This window comes from Neodiprion pinetum, chromosome 2 (assembly GCF_021155775.2).
Source record: "Neodiprion pinetum isolate iyNeoPine1 chromosome 2, iyNeoPine1.2, whole genome shotgun sequence".
Taxonomy (NCBI): domain Eukaryota; kingdom Metazoa; phylum Arthropoda; class Insecta; order Hymenoptera; family Diprionidae; genus Neodiprion; species Neodiprion pinetum.
The window spans coordinates 15,153,218-15,174,760 of record NC_060233.1 but is presented as its reverse complement, the minus strand read 5'-3'; the positions used below and the strand labels follow the sequence as shown (position 1 = coordinate 15,174,760).

Sequence of the window (21,543 nt, the reverse complement as noted above, 5' to 3'; positions counted from 1 at the left end):
ATTTGCCGCGTTATATTGTTACCAGGCATACTTTTGACCTTTATTTAAACCATGGAGGTTGCATTAACCCTACACTTTAACACATATATTTAAACGTAAAATTTCCCTCTCTTTCCTGCTCTTTGCACCAAAAATGGGGGATCCCATTTGAAAAATCAAAGTTGATCTGAAACTGACGTTGAAGATGAAGCTCAAGGTCAAATTAAAGGGCACCATTGAATCCCTTGTTAAAAATCACCCAAGATCAAACCTTGGTAGTTTTACTTGATCGAACCCCGCGAGATTTCTAGAGGCTTCCACACTTTTTCCTCACCCTGTATATTGCATTTGTGTAAAGGAACGTATCATACACTGCACAGTTATGCCTCGGGCTGGGCCTTCCCGGTATCCGGAGAGATCACGATGGCCCAGCGATGCACCGGGTGCGGATACCTGACGGCTTATTTTCACAATACTCGATCAGTGTATCTGGTTCAACAGGTACTGCTATATTTGAGTGAAAATTCCACACATGCGTAGGATTAAATTTATAGCTACGCGTCAAAATGTGCGTACAGGAAACCTGCTCCGTACGAAACAACGTGTGATATTTCAGAAACATTACAGCAAGCCGATGAGACTCTGCCAAGTTTGGAATATTTAATAAACATTGCTGCAAAGTAAATTTACTAGGCTTAACATATTTAAACAACATGGTAGGAATGTGACTGCTAGGTTTCAAATATTTCACGAACACTTGGAATCTTATTCATTGCACGTTTTTTACGTCTCGTTATTGCAGATTTGGTATAAACGTTATTTGCAAAAATAGCATTACGTCCTTTCGAAGGAACAAATGAAAATTGTACAATCAAATTGCAGGCTGTACATAAGTATCACGGGTTATGCATTATGAATTAACGTATAACTATAACGAAACGAAGATTACCGATCACGTAACTCGGGTTGAATTGCCGTTAGAATCATAACTGGAAAAATGGTCGTGACTATGCAATTTGCGACCGTCTAGAATCGTATGTTACAAATATATAATTTTGAGTTTCCGTTTATTCTTTCCAGGTTTCTTTCAATGGATAGGTGAAAAATTCATTGCAATGTGTTACGATTTCAGGGCTTTATTTGTACATAACGATTTGCAATCGTTACAGAGCTATTCAACTCGTTCAACCAGTTGAACGCATATTATACAGTGAATTTCTATCAATTTAAAAGTGACTTATACTTTAGTATGTTATTTATTTTCACACCCGTAGTCAACTTGCAGTCGACTCATGTAGGATGCATGCAATCACTTTTAAATATTCGCAGATTAAATATATTTTGAAAATTGGTGCATAGATTCCGTCAAAATATAACGAGCAACAACGTTTTAATGAATAACAATTTTATGTAACTTACAAGCGTGTGCAAAAACTCAAAATAAAGAGAAAGCACCCAGTTAGAGAAAAGTCAATATTCCAAAGAATTTCTATTCTACCATCGGAGATTCATTTATGGCTTGTAGTCGATGCACATATCAAGTTATTTGAACGAAAAGGGCAACGAAAGCCATTGACCCACCGAATTGGCTAAGCATTTGAATGATAAATTGCGGTGAAGAGACACTTTCCAGTTGTTTCATGAAACTTTCATTGCGATTAAACATTCAGGCCACGATTTTTGATTAAAATAAAAGCTGAAATAAAAGTGACGCAGGAAGTTTATACGGATGTATGAATCGTTGAGAATAGGATTTTCAGGTATGGAGATTTCAATACGTAAAAAAGCTTGAATAATTTAGTGTAAAGGCTTGTTATTGTTGTTAGTGCGGCGCGTCCGCAATTATTATACATGTTTGTTATTAAAATACGTACAAGTTTTCAGTATATTAAAAATATTGATAACATTCCGCGTGTATATTTGTATAGAAAGACACATAACTCAACATTTATTATCAAACAATTAAAGTCGGGATAAACAAACACTCAATATTGTAATTTAAAGTGTATGATTATTTCGATTAACTGTCTTATAGCATGGCTTCTATTTTAAATACATTTGAATGATTTTAGTTCGTCTTGGAGCCAGTGGTTTAATCTCTTATATAATTATACGTATCAGTCAATCATTTACAAATCATCGAACATATTTGGAACATGCCGTACGCAAAAGTCTACTTATAAAATGCATCTTGTCGCATAGTCGGAATTGATCCGACGGTATAACTACACCCCAAAAATATAGCAACCGTGTAAATTAATCGCTTGGCAGTTTGCAGGTTAAATTACCCGTCATGACCTAATCTCTTCGATGTTTTATGCAATGTTGTTATCTAATCTATGCATCATTCATGGCGAGAACCGAAAGCAAATTGAATTTTCCTAGAAACAAACTCTGACATGTCTTTCAAGTAAGTCACAGAAAATACTCCGAAAAGAAAAAAAAAATCTACGCCATAACGAATTCGATTCAGATTGATAATCAGCATCGAATATGATAAAAATTGAAAATCCTTGCTTTGAAATAAACATTAAGTCTGTTCTGATTTATTTCTTCGAAGTTGAATTCAACCTCAAGACTATCAAATTGTAATTGGTGACAAAACTGATAAACAATGCGATTAGTAAATCGTTAAAAACAGATATAATTGGCACTTTAACAGTCAAGAGATCAATCAATCACCTGATGTTTCATGATTACTCTTCTAATTACGTGACACAAATATACAAAATAGTATTTACACTTTATAAAGATGCCGAGGAAAAATTGCCAACTAGATAAATAACCGCAAAATAGTTATCAGCGCCAAATTTTTTGTCCATGCCTCGATTGCATTAGCTGACCATATTTCGTCAGTAGGGATGCAAGGCGGCAAGTCCGAGTCGTGGAGGCTCGGCGTAACTGTGACGATATCGACTGGGAGTCGCAGCTTCCAAAGCAGGCCTCGCGCTGTCTCGATCGAGTCCAGGATATCTCTCGTGGTCAGCCAACTCCTGGTAAGCTAAAGTCCTGGGTCGTGGTCTCCCGTGAATTTCCCTCGAGTCCCGAATTTCCCTCGGCTGATAAAATTGTCACGATTAAGCGAAAATTTTTGTGCAGGTAGTGTCTTAATGCGTTAGGGGAAATATATGGCGGCGCAAGTAGCGATCAGCTGATGATACGGCAGAAAAAACGTGGCGCAAGCTAGCGAACTCATCACGCTTTGTGACGTTCGATCGATATTGAGCAAAACCCGTGATGAAAAATAACTAATGTTTATAATTAAATACGATTCCCGTGACAGTTGGAGAAGTTTCCTCACCGCCACCAGATGGCGGCATGTGATGTTACCGTTCTCGATACCTTGACCTTACGCGATTTGATATTGGTATTACGTTCTACCCTCATAAATGACTCACAATGGAAGAAAGATAATCGATTTAATGCCTGAATTTGAGGCACAGTTAGTAGAAAAACTGTGATAAGGGTAATTTGAGTCGTTGTAAAGGAAGAGTACCTCCGTAGCTGCATCTTTACCATAATGTTGATTTAACCTATAACAAACTCTTGAAATTCATTTTCAAGTACAGAAGTTTCAATATACATACAATCAAGAATGTATGTATGAATAGTAAAATGTTGACGGCCTCGGTGTCATTCAAAGCACGGTGCAGGTATTGATACATAATGATCCGGTTGAATTAAGCGGTTAGTCGTGACCTTACGGACACGTTACATTACGGTGTCAGACTTGATCCGTTGATTTTACCAATTGTCCTTGTACTTTCTAGTGTGAAATTTCTCAAACTTCAAATGATGCTAGCACGTAAGGTAAGCGTACCAAGGGACAATAACCGGTACACTTACTTTGTGTATTTGATAAACACACACGTAAAATGAGTCGATGAATCGGATTGGTGGTGCGAAAAGTGTGTCTACTGCTTATATACCTCTCTAAGATCCCTGAAATCCCGAAGGTCCCGGTGATCTTTGGCGATCGGAGGGCTCTCGTAGTAGCTCCTGGGCCTAGACCTGACGATTTCGGACTCAAGTGGTTGCTCAGGGACGTAATGATGGCCTTTGGATCTAGACCGAGCCCTGAAAGCGGCAGCGACGTCGGCGTCGCGGTCCATCATCATAATCTCCGCAGGATGAGTTCTTCTAACGTGTTCCGAAGGCAGCGCAGCGGACACGGATGTCATGGCGGCAGCTCGTCGGTGCGCTTTTCTTTCCTCGTGAACGTGGCTGCGGGACGAAGCCAATCTGTGTGATACCGATGGTTCAGATTAAACGATCGTCAGGAATTCGCAGCAATAAATTTTGCAGAGCAAACATCTACCGAGCCTAATTTGGTCTTAATATCGTAACGAGAAAGTCGATAAGTACACTCCGCGGAAAATGAAACTGAAAACCTACTATAATCGCCGTATTTCTTGGACACGGCTTGCGTTATACCGATTGCTCTTGGTTTGTAATTGCTGACAGTTTCTTTCCATTTTTTCCTGTGACTTTCGCACGCCATACCGACAAATTTCTTATACTCATTATTCGCCCTAAGGGCATTCTTTTTTAACCGAGTCACGAACTAGTATGGCGTCAAAGAAACGGCCGAGCGTTTCAGGTCAATTCCACGAATATCGAGGTACAAAAACCCCGTGAAAGATGTCAGGCTTCTATTTTGTCACATTGCGTCAATTGATGTAAAAAAGGAACCAAAAAAAAAAGACTTTCCAGATTAGATACGAGAAGCATATTTTCCGCTAAATCGTCTACTCAGATACATTCGATCCAAACCGCTACAACCTGGTCAAATTCATCTCATATACGTCTTCTCCTTCACATTACCTTTTCGTTTTTATAATCTACTGAAAATTCAAGATTCTGGTCACCTGTGCACGGCATGATGATCTGGTTCTCTCTGCCTGGCGACTGCTGGCCTGGTAACGACTTCCCTCTCCATCGCCCGGAACATCTCTTTGGCGTCCTGGAACCTCTCCCGAGGGCTGACCACTTCCCCGGAACTTAATCGCCCCTGACAATGGGGGCTGGGCGATCGCTGCCTCGTTTCCGGTGCTCGTCGTGTTCTGGGAAGAACCGGTGAAACCGTTCTCGCTATCGGCGCCACATGTTCTGGACTTCTGGTGACTCTTGGCAGCGTCAAATTCGACCCCGAATCACCCAAGTAAAGAGGCGTGTCCACTTCTTCGGTTGGTCCGCCCCATTCGTCCTCTGAAAGCATACAATTATTCATAGTAATTGCTGTATAGTGTTCAATGTGTTTGACTAATTGTTTTACTTCAAGGTCAAAATTTGCAAAAGTTAAAATTTAAATGTATTATAATGTTAGAGAACTAAGAAAACAAAAAGAGAAATCGAAAGGGAAAGAAAGAGTAAAATGAACCGTTTGCGAATTCCATGGCGATTTGATCATTGTGCTGCCTTGTGCATTAAATTTGAATAAATTTATCGAGACTCTTTCGATTTGCGTAAGAATGCGAAAGTTCCCCGCATACGAGATGTCGTGTATTTTTGTCGATGAAAACCACCATTTATATTTGAATGTTGTTCGCTCAGGACGCGCGGAATTTATAGTCGATCTAAGAATATTTAGTCTGACGATAAAACGTTTTCCACTGTATTCTCGATGTTCCTCCGTTCTTTCTCCACGTGATTCTGATTATTTGTTAATTTTACGAATTCTAGGAGTTAGTATAACGTTTGACGCACAAGCTTTCCAGCGTCTTGATATTTTTCAAATTAACGTAAATCAATCTACCGTTTTTTACACGAAATATTTTTTAACTGCGTTAAGTGTAATAACAAACGTTCAAACTCATAGGAATTAGCGGGGCGCGTACAGTTATGGGAATACATGAGGTAAAATTTGAATTCTAAAGAGGTAAATAAATGGAGAAAGACGGGAGAAAGAGAGAACGCGGGGAGAGGACTATGGAGAAAGGTGGATAAGATGAGAGAGAAAGAGAGAGAAAGAGGATAGGTAAGGAAAGGCGAGAAAAGGATAAGAGAGCCTTAGGCTGTAGGCCGAGAACGCGGAACTCCTCCGGCCTCATCCGAGGTCGCATCACAGAGGAACTCTGCACCTGCTTGATTCGTGCAAATGGCAGTAGTCAAACATTCCGCGCATGTATATGGTTTACATGTATTTCAAGTGTTCAACATGAGCTTTCTCATTCATATGTTTACGTAACGCCGATCTGGCGAGACGTAGCACGGAAATTGGGCACCTATAGTTGCCGTGGCTGAATCGAAAAAATTTTGTTCGCACCAAACTCAAAACCCATACAAGGTTAAAATATCCAGCACAGATCGGTTGCGAACATGCCTAAAGTTTTGAAAAGCGTTATCAAAATATTCGATAGGTTCATTGAAACTCTAGTAATAAACCAAGATGGCTGCCGTTAATACGCTTGCAATTTTATTTCGATTATACGATCATTTCTGAAGCGTATTAACTAGTCAATGCTAATTCACTCCCAACAAAATAATGGCAAAAATGTTTCAAATACGATTTCCACCTCGACGAAGGCTTCCAAATCCGAGAATACAGCTTTTGAGATTTTCCCCTACGCTTGCAAACATGTACCTATTACTTATCGCATACCATTAAAAATGAAAGCATGGATATCTGCTTCTGTATTTGTACGAAAAGTGGAATTAAATCGGTTGCAAATGATCATGTCATCATTCATCGTATTCTTTCGATACATTAGAACTCGCTGTTCCGATTACCTGATTGAGAGTTATTGCTGTTGCAACACAGTGAAACGACGTACGTCATCAAAATCCATCAGCATACAGAAATGTTTACAGCGTACTAAAAATTTAATCCGTTCGAATGTAGACTCGACTGCTACGTGTTCAAAAGAAAAAAAAAAAACCAATAATAATAAAGAAAATCGACCATGTAATTACATACAATGCATACGAATAAATATCTCCAGCACAAGGCGCGTTGTATGCCACGAGACTCCGGGGTCTGAAACGTGGCAGAGAACCCCGGGCCCGCAGGTTATTGTGGCTAACGGTATTTGTACGAGCTCGCGGAGTTCGAGGCAACAGGTTGCCGAATACGATCTGTTCGATTGCAGCTGGGGGGCCGGTTTTCTATCGACCTGTGTGCCGCCTTTATTTAGCTTATTTGTTTCTTTTTCACTCCCTGCTCCGGCTCTATATGGGTTAGTCGTGCTTCTGCCGCCTCGCTGATTTGCAAAAGCATCATATCGTCGTCATTCGCATCTACTTCACCAAATACAATTCACAAACCCAGCCCGCTGGCCGATCGTGAGTTACGAGAAATTGTTGAAATCGACCTGCTCTCTGAAATTCTAGACTAAACGAAACGTTACATTGAGTGCTTTTATGGGTTGGTGGCAGAAAAGTGAGAATATACGTGATAGATAACAAAAATAAAATAAAAATTCCGAATAATTCTCACTTCTATTTTTTATTTTTTTTTTTTTATCTTGCAAGGCATTCGTCGCAAGTCGAGAGAGGCTTCGCCCCAGGTATCGTTTCTAACGGTTTCAACCTGACAACCATAAGAATCAATGTATCGTCTCTGTTCATTAGACTATAGATGATAGAACGGGTAGGCAGAGTATAAAATTCTACAGGTACGCATACAACCTGCGAGTATTTATATATGGCTAGAAAGTGTGCGCGTGATATTTTCTTCAGTGTACGTGTTGCTCATGCTGACGAACGCCTCGAAAGCCGGCAGATGAAATGTGGATATTTACAAATGAGTTACAAGGCATGTTCGTGATTCATGACGATTGGCATTTAGACTCTCGTAACGAAACAGGCTGGCTGTAAATATTTATACAGACATACCTAGGTATAGAATGATCATTTTCAGATATGCCGATGATCTTGTGGTAGACGTGATTTTCGTATACGTTTATATAAAATAACTGAAATTAAAAATCGCGGCTTCTTTCACGGAATAGTTTAACTATAGTAAAACCTCAGCCATCTGAACCTTCAAATACTTGACTTATGCGAACGTTGGCTGAAAAAATACATTGTCGGCCCGAAACACATATTTTTGCTCGATAAAAAATGCGCAGCAGCCGTTCGCCAATTAACAATGGTCGACTACATAAAACCAACCTAATAAAAATTAAGCTCTCGATGTTTGAAAGAGGTTTAATAAGTATTTACAATTAGATGTTTAATATAGACTGTTTGTCAATTTAAGTTTGTGTTGTATCATCCCTTAAGATAAAAATGACTTTTCGGTTATTCAAACTTTCAACTATCCGAACTTATAGGCTCGGTTCCAATAAATTCGGATAATCGAGGTTTTACTGTATACATATACATACATGTAATGTCGAAAGTTTAAATAACATAATCATTTGATGCGGTTACGAATTTGTCCATTTCTCAACTTCTTCTATTTCCCAAACTCATAAAAATCGATCGATCGTTTTGCCCGATTTATCTATAGATCCACTACAGCAGCGAAAAGTTTGCTGGCAGCTAGTTCTTTTTGTGGTGAATTGAAATTTCCTAATAATGGATACCGCTAACCATACCGGAGTTGAAACGGGAAACTCTGTTCTTACCTAGGTCGCGGTTTGGTCGGGATCCCGAACATTACGGGTTGGAAAAAACTGCGTAAATAATTCCCCAATACCACAGTGTCGCTACTCGTCGATCCGTGTCATCCGACTCTATTATCCGGTATCATCGACCCTCGGAAAAAGAGGTGTCACAATTCATTCCCGTATTTATGAATTCATATTTCAGTATTGGCATTAATTTGCGTAAACTCCCCGTACCTGATTTTAGAAGTACAATTCCTGTCTTTTTTTCACTAAGAATCAAGTCAGACAATGAAATAACACGATGACAGGTTGTACAAGGTTCTCTACGCCTTGTTAGTATACAAAATTGAGCTGCAGTGATCATCTACAGGTACTGAAGAAGCTTTAGGGTGTCGTATTTAATTATAAAACTGGATTTTCGACTCACATTTGGCTCTGTATTACCTCAATATAACGAACCAAAAATCTCACAGATTGCACAAACATTTCTGTACCTTTGTATTCGCATTTGTTCAGTCAAAATGGTTTGTTGACAAACGCCTAATTTTCGACGCCATATCGCCTGACCCCACTTTCATTCCCAGTTTCGATTCAGCTCAGCTCGCATGATGGAAACGAATGGACAGACTCACCGGAAGAGGAATCCCTCGATGGTCCTGAGGGTCGTGGACCGAGGGGATGATGGGGTTGGTACGGCGGCGGCGTCGCGGCGCTGTCTGATCCAATGCCGCTGCTTGCAGCGCTCCGAGTTCCGCCCCTGTCGATGGACGTGTTCGCTCCGACAATGTTCTGGTTCAAGCACCTCCGGAACTCGATTCCGGCCAAGTTACCCCGGTGTCTGTGCACTGTGTCATAATCTCTCGGAGGCAGCAAGATTGGACCAACGCGACCACCGTCTCGATCAGCCGAATTTCCCCTCCCTGAAACATGATCGAAGAAGCAATAACGAATGCTACTAATTTGTTCGGAATTCGGAACCCTCGCGAAAGTTCCGAGCATTTGAATTCCGGCGTTTTGAGCTTACGGAACATTTCTGTTAAACGGTATCCTTATTTACGATTGTTTGATTAACTGACTTCAGTTTCATGTTTTTTCGGCATCCGATGACAAGCGTTTACTGCATTTCCATCGAAGAGCACCAATACTAAGTCGTTGATACTCGGCGTGATGAGTTATGCGGCTCCATCAACCTGGGTCAACGTTCAACCCCATATAAGTGAGTCATGAGCCGAGTGACCTCAATGAAAGAATGCAGTACGCGGTTATTTCGGTCGAGTCGTGAAGCGAATCGTTTTAGCGATCGGTACGAAGCCCATATTCGTTGCGAGTTTCAGGTTCATTAATAAAAAATTGGGGTAGGGACTAACGACCTCGTTAATATGCGCGGAATACGCATTTGAAATCATCTTGAAAGCGGCCAGTCTGAATTTTGCACAATACTTAATGCAAGCGGACAGACCTTGATTGCTGATCTGTTGGCCCATATTTTTAACGTTTGTATTACGTTTATTCAACGAATAATCCAGAATCGGGAGGATAACACTCTGTAATTGTAAGATTATATTGAATCTCGGTCTAGTTATCACAACGCTCTCTCATGCCCCGCGAGAATGGTAACGGTTATATTCACGCAGCTGTATAGTTGCATATGTTTCGCTTTGATCCAGAAAGAGAAACTTCCTGTATCTGATTGTTTCAACAAAGCTTGATTGTTTTCCTACAGACGATGCGAGGCAGGTGCTCGAGATGCATTGATCATCGATTCTCTCGTGTCTGACATTTTGAAAAAGTTAAACCCACCCAAGGTGCAAACATCTGGATTAGTGGCCTGGGCTGACATCCGGATTTACATTCCGCAATGTCTCATACCGTCTCTCAACTTATACTTGCCACAAAGTTCATTGACTAGCTTTGCGGGGGTGTGCACATAATGCCTAACCTTTCCTCACCACCGTGCCGTTGTAGTGCTAGAAGAGCGTTCACGGTGCATTGTAAAGTGATTCGGGTCGTTCCCATTGGGTATCACCACCGATACAATCTCAAAACTCTCAAACACCAAAAGCACAGTAATCGTATACAATCATACTTAAGCCATTAACAGCGATGAGGTTAGCTAATTAGAAGTTTTCGGAATGAAATCCCACCGAAAGTGCTATTGATTATCTTCAATATGATCTATAATTTTCCAGTTACCTGAGACACTCGACTTGGAATTACAATCAATTGCGTACATGTTCATATCACCGTATCGTCGATGTATGACGTTGACATAAATTTTTTATGTCACGCTTGACGGATATCATGACTATCGAATGCAGCTCACGTTGCGGTGATAGCTACGGTAGCTTCGAGTTACATAACATGGTGGGCTTTGATCGGAGTGAGCAATCGGGTTGCTTCATACACGTCGTGAGCGTGTGAAGAGGAATTAGAAGCATCAAAATTGCAAATTCAAGCATAGTTGCTCATCGCCTGATATGAAGATCAAACAAATGTGAACCAACAAGTTTGTTTGGAGATGTAAATACTAGGTATACATGATTTCCTAACATTCATTTGGCACACTGCGAGAGGATTTAATGAAACAAGTCGTGAGAATCTTTTCACCAGCGGGGCGAAAATGTCACTGTTTTTACGTTGAATGGTTGCGGCCGAGTTTCAGTGACGCTTTGTGGGTTCTAACACAACCCGCAGTTCTACCATAGTTTGGCAAATTTACGAAACGATTACAAGACGGAGATATTCGAGTATTCCGTCAAGACGATTCGAACATTTTCAAATTTCGCTACACGTTCACTGCACACTTCCACACCGATCTTACATAAGTTATCATTTCATACCCCGTGATGTTTTGGCTGCTTCGGAACAACTTTCTAGCTGGCTATGCAGTTGCCACAAGGTGGGGGAGTCTTCTTGCAACTATAAGAGTAACCCGAGCCTGCACTCTGCAAGCCGGAAACGGGACGAAACGATATCGAATTCAGTTTGCAGGAAAAATATAATAATCTCGACAGAGGAACTTTGTCCATAACCATTTGCACCGGAATGAAATAATCCGTTCGCGATGGTCAGTTAAAAAATGGACGTGAAAAATATTTTTTAACATTAATATGTCCATTTCATTCGGTGTGGATCGCCAACTCTTTACAATAATGAAAAACAAAGATACGTGTAGCGTAAACAGCAATCGCTTACCCAGTTTAGCTCTGAGCTCAGCGGCCAAGGACTCGTAAATCGAGGCCGGCTGCACGGGTCCGTGATGCCTGAGTTCTCCGCTACCCTCGGAGGACTCTGACTCCCTGGTGCTGCGCCCGTCGCTCCCCAAGTTCGATCTGACCTTGTTCTCAACCGAGGACATTCTGGTCAAGTTCTCCGAGTGGGACGCCAACGCCTTGAGTTGTCCACCGAGCAGCTCAGCTGTCTCCACAGAGTCGCATCTTAATTCGGGAGAGAATTTTCCAGTCAACACTTTAGCATGCGTGAGTAATACAGCAGTCAGACTCAGGTTAGGATTCTTAAATTCAGACGCATGGACTAGCGGTAGAAAATTTATAACAGAAACTGTCATGGTCGTTGCATTTAATTTTCAGAGTGGTTTATTTTAATATAGATTTTACTCTATATTGATTCAATTTTAACAAAACAGGAGGTCGAAAGGTTGCACGATGGTTTCTGTACCCTGGTATTCACAAAATTTACCTAAAACGATCAGCTCATCACCACTTACGACGCCATATTACCCTAACCACGACCATATGATCGTTTTGTCCAGTTCTGTTTTGTCCAGTTTCAAATTTGATTCCAGGAATGGTGGAAGACGATGAGAACATCTTCTCGGAATGCTTTCACACACTTTTTCGTGATACGAATTTCGCTAACCTCAAACTATGAATCACTTTTTGTCCAAGTGGAATCACTGTGCATTTACCTATACGCGTGAACATGGACGGGGTTATTAGTGGCGGGATTCGGTAAGAGAAGAGTCGCTGCCACGATGTCTTCCCTTTGAACAGCAGCCAGGACGGCATGGCCAGGCACCAAGTGTTTTACAGCCGACTTGGTCGATCCCCCAGGGTGAACCGTTTGAATGATTTTCAAACCTTTGCTGCTCACCTGTTAGACATGAACACAAGCCAATAAGAAAATTCCTCCGGCCCAAAACTTAGTGATTACAGAAAAAAGGTGACGTAACGACCTGATCGTCAAGGGGTGCACCTTGAGGGATGCGAAAAACAATACTCATGCAATAACAAGCACGATACTCCGTTACACGCTTCGATGTTTAAGTGATTCACGTTCGAAGCTTGAAAATCTAATACTTAGGCGCTTCCTTCTTCAAAGTAGTCTTGCTGTTGCGTGAGCACATGGAATGGGTATTAAAATAATGACAATCATTACCACACCAAGTATTACAGTGGATAGACATAATAATTTATTTACGACCGCTTACATGTCAGCACCGCACCATAAATATTATAGGTTTGCGTGCATTGTACCGGATTGATTTCAGTGTTGTGATCTCGGTTGTGATAGGCTACAATGCTAGCATAAGAGTCTCGTAATCAGAAAAACATACAGTATATTTATGTGCGAAAATGTTCTTGAGAAATCTCAAAAATTTTCCCACCGGTGTATCTAGTTACTATTGTTATGATTATTTTTCTCTGTTTTTTTTTCTACGGATTACACAATAATTATTCCTCGGGTCCCATGAGCTTGAGCCAGTTATTATGACAAATCAACAACGCGGTGACACCAAGAGACTTGGCTTTCTAGTGAAGCTCGGCTATGAACAATTAAGAATTACACAATGCCGCGTATTATACTACATTCGCACCGAGCAAGAATTACAATTTTGTAAGTTATTTGCTAAAGGTTTTGTGAAGAAAGTGCGCCAAATTCTCTCGGCATAGAATTAATTGTGTCAAAAAAATATAATTAGCATTAATTTTCCACTGTCGGTTGCAACTGTCGCAAATGATATGTGACAAGCCTTGTAATTTCTAGCGTCCCGTAAAAGGCGGTAAATACTTCTACCTGCGCGCATGGCGGCGCGTATCTAACTCACAAGTTAACCTGTCGCTAGCGAGAGCAAAAGGCTTTCGTATTTTTCTATTTGGAACTCTCGATATTTGTGAAAGCCATGATATACCTGCTATACGCAGCCGCGTTAACGCCTTACTTGTAAACTGGAATCGAAAATATTTGCGGAGAGATCCGTTAATTCCGGCCAGGGAAATTTTAATTCGCTGTTGCGAAATCGTAAAATCTGTTCAAACTTAATTCGCTGCTAATAGAAAAAGGGATTTGAAATTTGCGACGGATCTTTGCAACAGATCATCGATCACGATGGGCCGATCGATCAAAATGTTTTTTTTTTTCGATACCGAAACGAACAACAATTAAATACATGTATGAAAAATATTTAATGTGGGGAAAGTTAGTGCGAACGAACTATGTTTACGGTACAGCCGATGGCCGATAGATATCCAATGAGGTTTATTGCGTTACATAGTTACACGCCGGGTCGTAGACTCGATTTCTAACCGATCCCGCTGCCTCGTTTCTATTCGCCTGAGTACACTGCAAGTGAACATTTTGGACGGGCGAAATATTTCAAACTTTGCAACGTTACGTTGCTGCAATTTATCATATATATATTTAAAACTTTGCAAAGATGCATACGCAATGTATTTGAAATATTCCAGAACCTGCGAAGTTGCGTTACTGCAACGCTTCTGTGATATTTTAAACCTTGCGAAGTTCCGTTGTTGCATCGTGAGAGTGAAATTTTAAATGCCATTGCCGAATTATAGTTCGCTATAAATTTTCGGTGATATTTCAAGCTTTGAATATTTCAAGCTATGCAATGTTTCTGAAATGTTTCACACACAATTAAGTTACGTTATTGCAATATTTTCGGAATATTTCAAACTTCGCAAAGCTACATTGCGGTGATATTTCACCTTTCCGAAGTTACTTTGCCACAATGTTTCTGCAGTATTTTGAACCTTACAAATAAAAGCTGCTGCAATCTTTCTGAAGTGTATAGTTCAACATATGCAAAGTGCAAGATTTTTCTAAAATATACAGCAAGGTTACTAAAATTAGCTACTGTCACCATTCCTAAAAAGAAACGTTCGGTCGTGATTCTTCCAAGCTTCTGAACTTTCGGAATAACTTTTTTATCGAAAAAATATGAAAATCAACCCTGTGTGAACAATTCATGAAATGAAAAGCAAAATACGGTTAAGAAAAATGTCAAAAAGCTCTCCAATATCCGCAGATATATTCGAATTCAGTTTCGAGGTTCCGAATGGACGAACGAAATGAACGAATTGCACGCGCGAATTGGTTCCACTCACCTGTAGCGTGACCTTGAAGGGTTCTTGAAGGCGTTCTCGCTCCAAAAGGTAGGCTATGGCACCGGGCATCGCGTCGACGCCCCTCGCCTCCCTCGCTCCCAGGTACCAAACATAGTAGGAGCATTTTTTGACATCCGTTTCTCCCCTGACCCGCAATGCCATTCCTCGCTGAAACAGACGGAGGAAATTTGTCGCAGCTCAAAAATAAACTCCAAAAAGTTACAAATATTGGGGTATACAAATGTTGAGCATAAACATCCGTATGAATTGAAGCATTCCATCTGCATCACACCACACAACCACTTGGTTCTCATGAATAAATTCTTATTAGCGGACTGCGAATGTCGTCCTACACACTTTCTTACGATGCAGCGGCAGAATTCTAACATAACGTCGCTGATAACACATCGACAATACAGAGTAAGCCTAACAATGGAATTTTTCGTGCCGTTATGTGCGAAATACCGAGAGTTTTTTAAAATACTGGCCATTGTGTGTTGACAAACTTGCGTTACCGATTCCACAACTCCATGTTTCTTCACGTTTTTAAACCATAGCCTTTACTCTCAATGCTTGACGAATCTCACGCCCGAAGTGGTAGCGACAAACAGTCAACAATACTGTACTTCCATTCTTGAAATAGACTCAAAAAAAAAAAAAAAACGAAGACAGACGATAGTTCACATTATTCAACCTAATTACACGGTGTGCTCATTGAAATCGTCAAACAATCTGCAGACGCTGCGAATAATTGCGTATAGTGGAACGAAAATTAATTCCGTTAGTTGAGGAGTTGCCGAAACTAATTGTTTATTCATGTCAATGCTCCTGCTAATTACGCTGCGTGCCGCTCTACAGGACAAAAGCAAGCACCCAAGTTAGAACGTCAGTTGTGTGTGCAAACGCACAGATTTCGGAGGAAATTATTAGCTACGCTAATCTTCTCCTTTCTTCGGGGTTTGAAAGTGCATAACACGAATTGCCTCCGTTGTGTACTCGAAGCCGATTCCAGCTGAATCGACAGAGGAGCAGTCGAGTTCCGTTAAAGATATCGAAGAGTGTCGAATGATTTTGACTCGACGTTGCGAAACGAAGGCGCGATGTTATTGTGCGAGGTGAAAACTCACCGTTGTTGTTGACAACGAGCCTCGTTTTCGAGATTATAACTGTACCCGAATCGCTGTAAGCCTGTCCTGGCCCTTTTCAGGGATCCTTGGCACACGATCAGTTTCCTCTTTGTGACGATGGGTGAACGACTCAATTCGGAATTGAGGTAACAGTGACACTGAACATTTACTGGACAGAATACGATCGTTGCACAGCTTGTGTCACGGTAGTCGATAAGAAGTCGTCTCACATTTTAAACACCACTGGTTATAATGGCACCTGTAGATTTTTTAAGGATTTTACCTGCAACCGTTGGGCATGTAAGCTCTACCGAAAGGAGATTCGAGGTTCGCGTAAAGCGCTTGCAACGCCTCGTTCTGACGTCGGCGAACGGTTTCGATCGCTACACTGCCGCGGCGGTCCGATTCTGGCCTGGATTCGACGTCTTGTCTGCCTTTCCAGAACCCCTTCTCCAGCCACTGATGCCGATCCAGGCGGACGATCGTCCGCGCCGATTTCCCAGCGTAACTTCAGACGCCGAGACCACGAGCACTGCCAAGCTGATCGTGAGCTGAGTCTCCGTCGGCCGGCTCAGACTTCTTTGGCCTCTTCCCCCCCTCCTCCAATGTAACCGCCTTCTTATACATGCCAAAGCCCAACCGAGACTCCAGGGGCTAGCTTCGTTTATGCCACGCATTGGAGAACTGCAACAAGGTTTATACGCCGTGTTCTTTTTCGTACGCGATCCCAGGTGTCTTGACATTTTTCAGACGCAAAAATGCCTATCCGCTGAACCTCTTCTCGGTACCAGATTGAAAGTTGAATTTTGTTCCATCGCAGGATTTAGCTACGGATGAATCGTTGGAATCAAAAGTTACGAAAACAGGATAAAAATCTCTAGCAACGTTGTTCGCGCTGATGATGCGATGAACACGAATGAAACGACTTCCCTACTATACATATGTAAGGGAAATGAATTTGAGCAATTTGAATAACACGAACTGAGATATGTATCAGGAATTTGAGAAATGGTTTGATGATTGAAACGTTCAAGATAATTAAACTCTGTTTTACGTATATTTTTTAAAACGCGACTTGACTTTTTCATCGTCAAGATCTGCAGACATAGTCTAGAAAAATTTCACAACAAATGATACCTAAAATGGATTGAAATAGATTTAAGTAAGTTCGATACAATATGTTTATCAGCAATTACATTTACGCCTTCTAACTATAATGCTAGACATAATTCAAGATTGTTTGAATGTTTTTCAGACTATTTGTTGGGACCTGGTCAGTGAGCAAAATGAGCCCAAAACATCAGAATCGTATCTCAAACACCAGAATTTAGTCAGCTTAAATGTTCTAATCATCAAACTTTCCATAAATTGCTCATATCTTACAATTCGCAATTTCTTCTTTTCTATCCTGTCAGATGCTTGGGCTGTTTCAGCCAGATCGCCCAATTACGTATATGCAACCATATTTTTTGAGCATTACATAAAAAATACTTCTTTATAAATAAACTCTGATTAACTCGTGTTCACTAATGATAATCACTTGGGTTGATAAAGTTCGGCGAGATGACTCATTCTCGTAAATAATTACGCAGGTTGAATTTTTTTTTATCCCGTTTGCCTGAAAGTACTTTAACTTCGAAGATCTTCATCGCTTGATTTGCAAAAACAGTTTCAATCTTACATAACTCGCTAATAAAGTCGATGACCGTACGAGCAAGGTGATATTATGAATCATCGCTAACTTTAAAATAAGCCCTTGCTTTTTCTAACAAGTTCTGTCTCGTACAAACATGTTTATTTTGTAAACAAAAGCTAAAAAGAGTATAGTTGTTCCATAAGACTCTATGTTAAAAATCTGATCTTGCATATTTATTTTTTATCCTATTGCCGATGGATAACATTGTCTAGAATGTCGCATACGAGAAAATACACTTTTCAACTTTGATGTACTAGAATATGAATTTTTGCTATCTCAATTGAGTTCTTGGCTAAACTATCCGACAAAGTCATGGAGATGTTCGAATGACAAAGCTTGTCTGAAAGAAACTTGAGATCGTTTAGATGCGTCTTTATATATATATAGTTTAATTTTTGGCTTTTTTCTACTTATTTGGCTACTTTTCACATCAGACTTCACGTGCGCTGTCACATGGCGATGTGTGTAACGACAACCGAAGAGCGAGTGAGCTACTTTTTACCACTGTACTATGCCTCTCTTCCCAGAGTTCGTGCTGCAATTTTCTTGTAATTCGTAATCTGGGCGATTGTATCGCTCACCAACGATCTCGTGACGGATCGTGCGGTATAATGCACGATTTAATTTCCTGGCGGCTCTAACAATGCTAACCTGCTTTTAGAATAACTCAATTCTGTAATCAATATTTGTTGCAGCAGCACAACATTCGCTCGTATGAACCACGTTATTTAACCGAGAGACAGAACCAATCCGTGAATTAGAAAACGTGGAATTAATAGCAACAGACATATAATTTATTACAATTGAAATCGTCCAATATTTCTATTCCATCTGGCTGCAGGAAGTTTATGCCTCAAAAAAAGTTGCGATTAACTAAAATTATAACTATTTCTCCCGCTTCTCTTTTGCGATCAATAGATAGATAGATCAGTATGGTATAACAATAGGGCAATAACTTGCACGACGTTTACTGTGGCTTGATATCACCACACTCGACCCCACAAGATCAGCTGTTTCTTAGCCGCCATATTGTTCAGCCATGTCAGATGACATTATCAAAAGAAGAAGAAGTTTTAAACAAAAGAATGACCCTCTAGTTTCGAGTTTGGTGAAATATGGTGTGATTCGTAGACTATCGCTACAACGATAATTGAATTATGATTCAAATTAACTATCGTTGTTATAAATAAATGGCTAGATGTCAGATAGACTTGAGGAAGACGAGAGTGAGTATGAACAACATCTGACACCCCGTACAGCTGCATCGATGCCGGTGGAAAATGTGAATGCTAACCAGATGCGCAAACCGCAGGGCGCAGCGAATGGTGGAGCGGCGCAGCAATCTTCAGTTGAGTGCCGAACGCAAAAATCATCTCTCTGCGATCCGGTAAGAGCTGCAGCCTCGAGAAGGTAGACGCGGTTATTCAGCGGAAAGGTCTTCTGCCTTCGCAGGTTGAGAAATTGAGAAATTTAGACTCATGGCATAGAGCAAATTACACTTTCGCGGTAAACTCTCAAGCGCCTTGCGAAAACCTTCGGGACCCAGCAGTAGAAATGCAATTTACCCAGAACTGCATTAATATGGAAACTCATATACAGTAATTAACCGGGTTTAACGGGTCGCGCAGAAAAGTTTTCAGTTTCGTAATGCTCGTTGTTGAATTCGATAAACTTTTAATAAATCACAGGAACTCGTTCACCGACTAAAAAAAAAAGTTGTAAGAGATTATTGAATTGTTACAGTTATTTTATAATTCTATTTACTAATCTTCTTTTAACAACTATTAAATAAATAACCAAATGATATCTCTTGAATTGCGAAATGTTTGAGGGATTGACCCGCGGTCAAAAACCTCGTGGAATGCGTACCTACATTATAAGTGTAGCTTATATTTTACACAGACCATGGGATGGGAACGTGATAGGAAATAGGAGAAATCCAATCATAACGGAGCTTGAGGTATTTCGACGGCGTGTACTCTAAAACATTCAAAAACACTAACGTCTTCACACTTGGGTAGAAGAAGAAGAAGAAGAAGAAGAAAAAGTAGATATCTCACTGCTAGTTATACCAATTGACGAGAGATATTCGAATTTCAACTGGCTTGAAAAATAGATTTAGTTTTATCGCATAGAAATACAAGTTTGACCCAAAATTCCCAACGTATACATTTTTTAAATCTATAACCGACAATATGTAAAACATAATAATCCATACACACCGGTGAGTTATAGCTATAATTTTACGGATTCAATTTCACAACCACTTTCACAAAAGTGGAAACTAGTGAGTAAGATAAATACTAAAACTGATTATGACACGATTGGACAGAATGGTGCAGTAATTTTACCTCTCATCGTCAGGTGACATATTACGCAAGTTAATTTTCAGATTTCGGAAACGTGATGGCGATTATTAAACGAATAGATGAGTGTCACACAAGTCGCTAACCATGCGTTCCAAATCCAACCAATCAATCTCAAACGGATCATAGTTAGTGCTTGTGCTGTATTAATTAGAGAGCTGTTAACGGGATTCTTCGATGATATAAAATTAAATTAAAATATGCACGAAAAGAGCGACTAACAATAACTGTTACATTTTTATGGTGGCATTAAACGGATATTTAAAACTGCCGGAATTTCGTGTCATTGAACAGTGAAAGATACATCTAATTGACACCGTAACCTATTTTGAACAAGAATTATTTCAATTTTTAATCTATTTCAATATTACGTCGCTCATTCAAATAGTAACATCCTAGATTAACATCCTAAAATAATAAACCAGTATTGTATCTATTTCACAGGACGAGATGATAGTTTAACGAAATTTAAAAACTGCTGTAATGAATTTATGCATACGTAATGTTCAAAAAGTACACAAAAAAAGACAAGTTGCGTAAGTTATTATTCATAAATCGACGATGCGGAATTTCGCTGCTGCTTGTAAAGAAGATAATATATTTGACGTATTAGGGCCAAGGGTGAATAAATTACCCTTAACACGCTGTTGAAAAAATATGTCAATAGTTCCGATGCCCAGTCCTGGAAAATTCATGACCAATCGAATTTCATATATCTCGTGTGGCCGTTTTTCCGTGTCCGATTCAATGGCTGAATTTTTATTCGTCATGAATTCGTATCAGTCGTCGGAACGACTCGCTTCGGATCACTTTGCTCTAAAAGTTGCCTCGGAGGCGCGTAACGAGACACACGGTCTCTTGCATTGAGAACACATTCCCGTCCACGGCATACACGATACACATCCAACCCAACGGGGTTGACGATATGGAACCGTGTCCCCTACCACAATCACACTTCCCACCCATCAGGGTTTATTGATGGGACCAACACATACATTCACACATACACACAGTCACAATGGCGCGATCGCGCGTAAACTCATGAAATTTCATAACCTTAAGACAACAACCACAACATTGTACACTCAAATCGTCGTGGGTTTTTACGCCGCAAGGCTTTTCCCACAAGAGCCAATAAACTACAAAATACGATGACTCAAACGCGAGTTTTTTATTTTGTAGAAAACCCTCAACCTCATCCCTTCCTGTAAAAAATTTATACATACGAAACTACGGGGGAACTTCGCATTGAAGGACCTTCCGACTATACAAACACGGACGAAAAAATGTCTCGAGAATCATTCGTTACGATTCGTAATAAAAATACCGATCGATTGCATCACGTTTATTCTATGAATCCAAAGGTGTAATAGAACATTCGATTTACTCACTTTTTTGTCCGTATGATCCCAAGGACGGTTTCGCGTATGGAAGAAAGACTACTTGCTAGATTTGCGG

General features: G+C 40.3%; 1 protein-coding gene across 2 annotated transcripts; it reads right to left on the bottom strand.

Moving 5' to 3' along the window:
* Positions 1-1,775: 1,775 nt before the first annotated feature.
* On the bottom strand, positions 1,776-16,580 carry LOC124211844 (uncharacterized). Of its 2 annotated transcripts, none has more exons than XM_046611324.2 (8): positions 16,024-16,580; positions 14,897-15,064; positions 12,460-12,644; positions 11,727-11,968; positions 9,164-9,451; positions 4,848-5,187; positions 3,909-4,221; positions 1,776-3,038 (listed from the first exon to the last, which is right to left on the bottom strand). In XM_046611324.2, the coding sequence occupies exons 2-8, from the start codon at positions 15,056-15,058 to the stop codon at positions 2,832-2,834; spliced, it is 1,737 nt and encodes a 578-aa protein (XP_046467280.1). In that variant the 5' UTR covers positions 15,059-15,064; positions 16,024-16,580; the 3' UTR covers positions 1,776-2,831. The 2 variants fall into 2 exon arrangements, with proteins under 2 accessions (XP_046467280.1, XP_046467281.1); XM_046611325.2 differs by having other exon boundaries at positions 16,307-16,580.
* Positions 16,581-21,543: the final 4,963 nt, after the last annotated feature.

Bases quoted from the DNA above. Each gene is read 5' to 3' on its own strand.
- LOC124211844 (XM_046611324.2), bottom strand. From the start codon at position 15,058: ATGGCATTGCGGGTCAGGGGAGAAACGGATGTCAAAAAATGCTCCTAC. The intron at 12,645-14,896 runs GTGAGTGGAACC...CATGTCTAACAG, and splicing joins CCTTCAAGGTCACGCTACAG to GTGAGCAGCAAAGGTTTGAA. The intron at 9,452-11,726 runs GTAAGCGATTGC...ATCATGTTTCAG, and splicing joins TGAGCTCAGAGCTAAACTGG to GGAGGGGAAATTCGGCTGAT.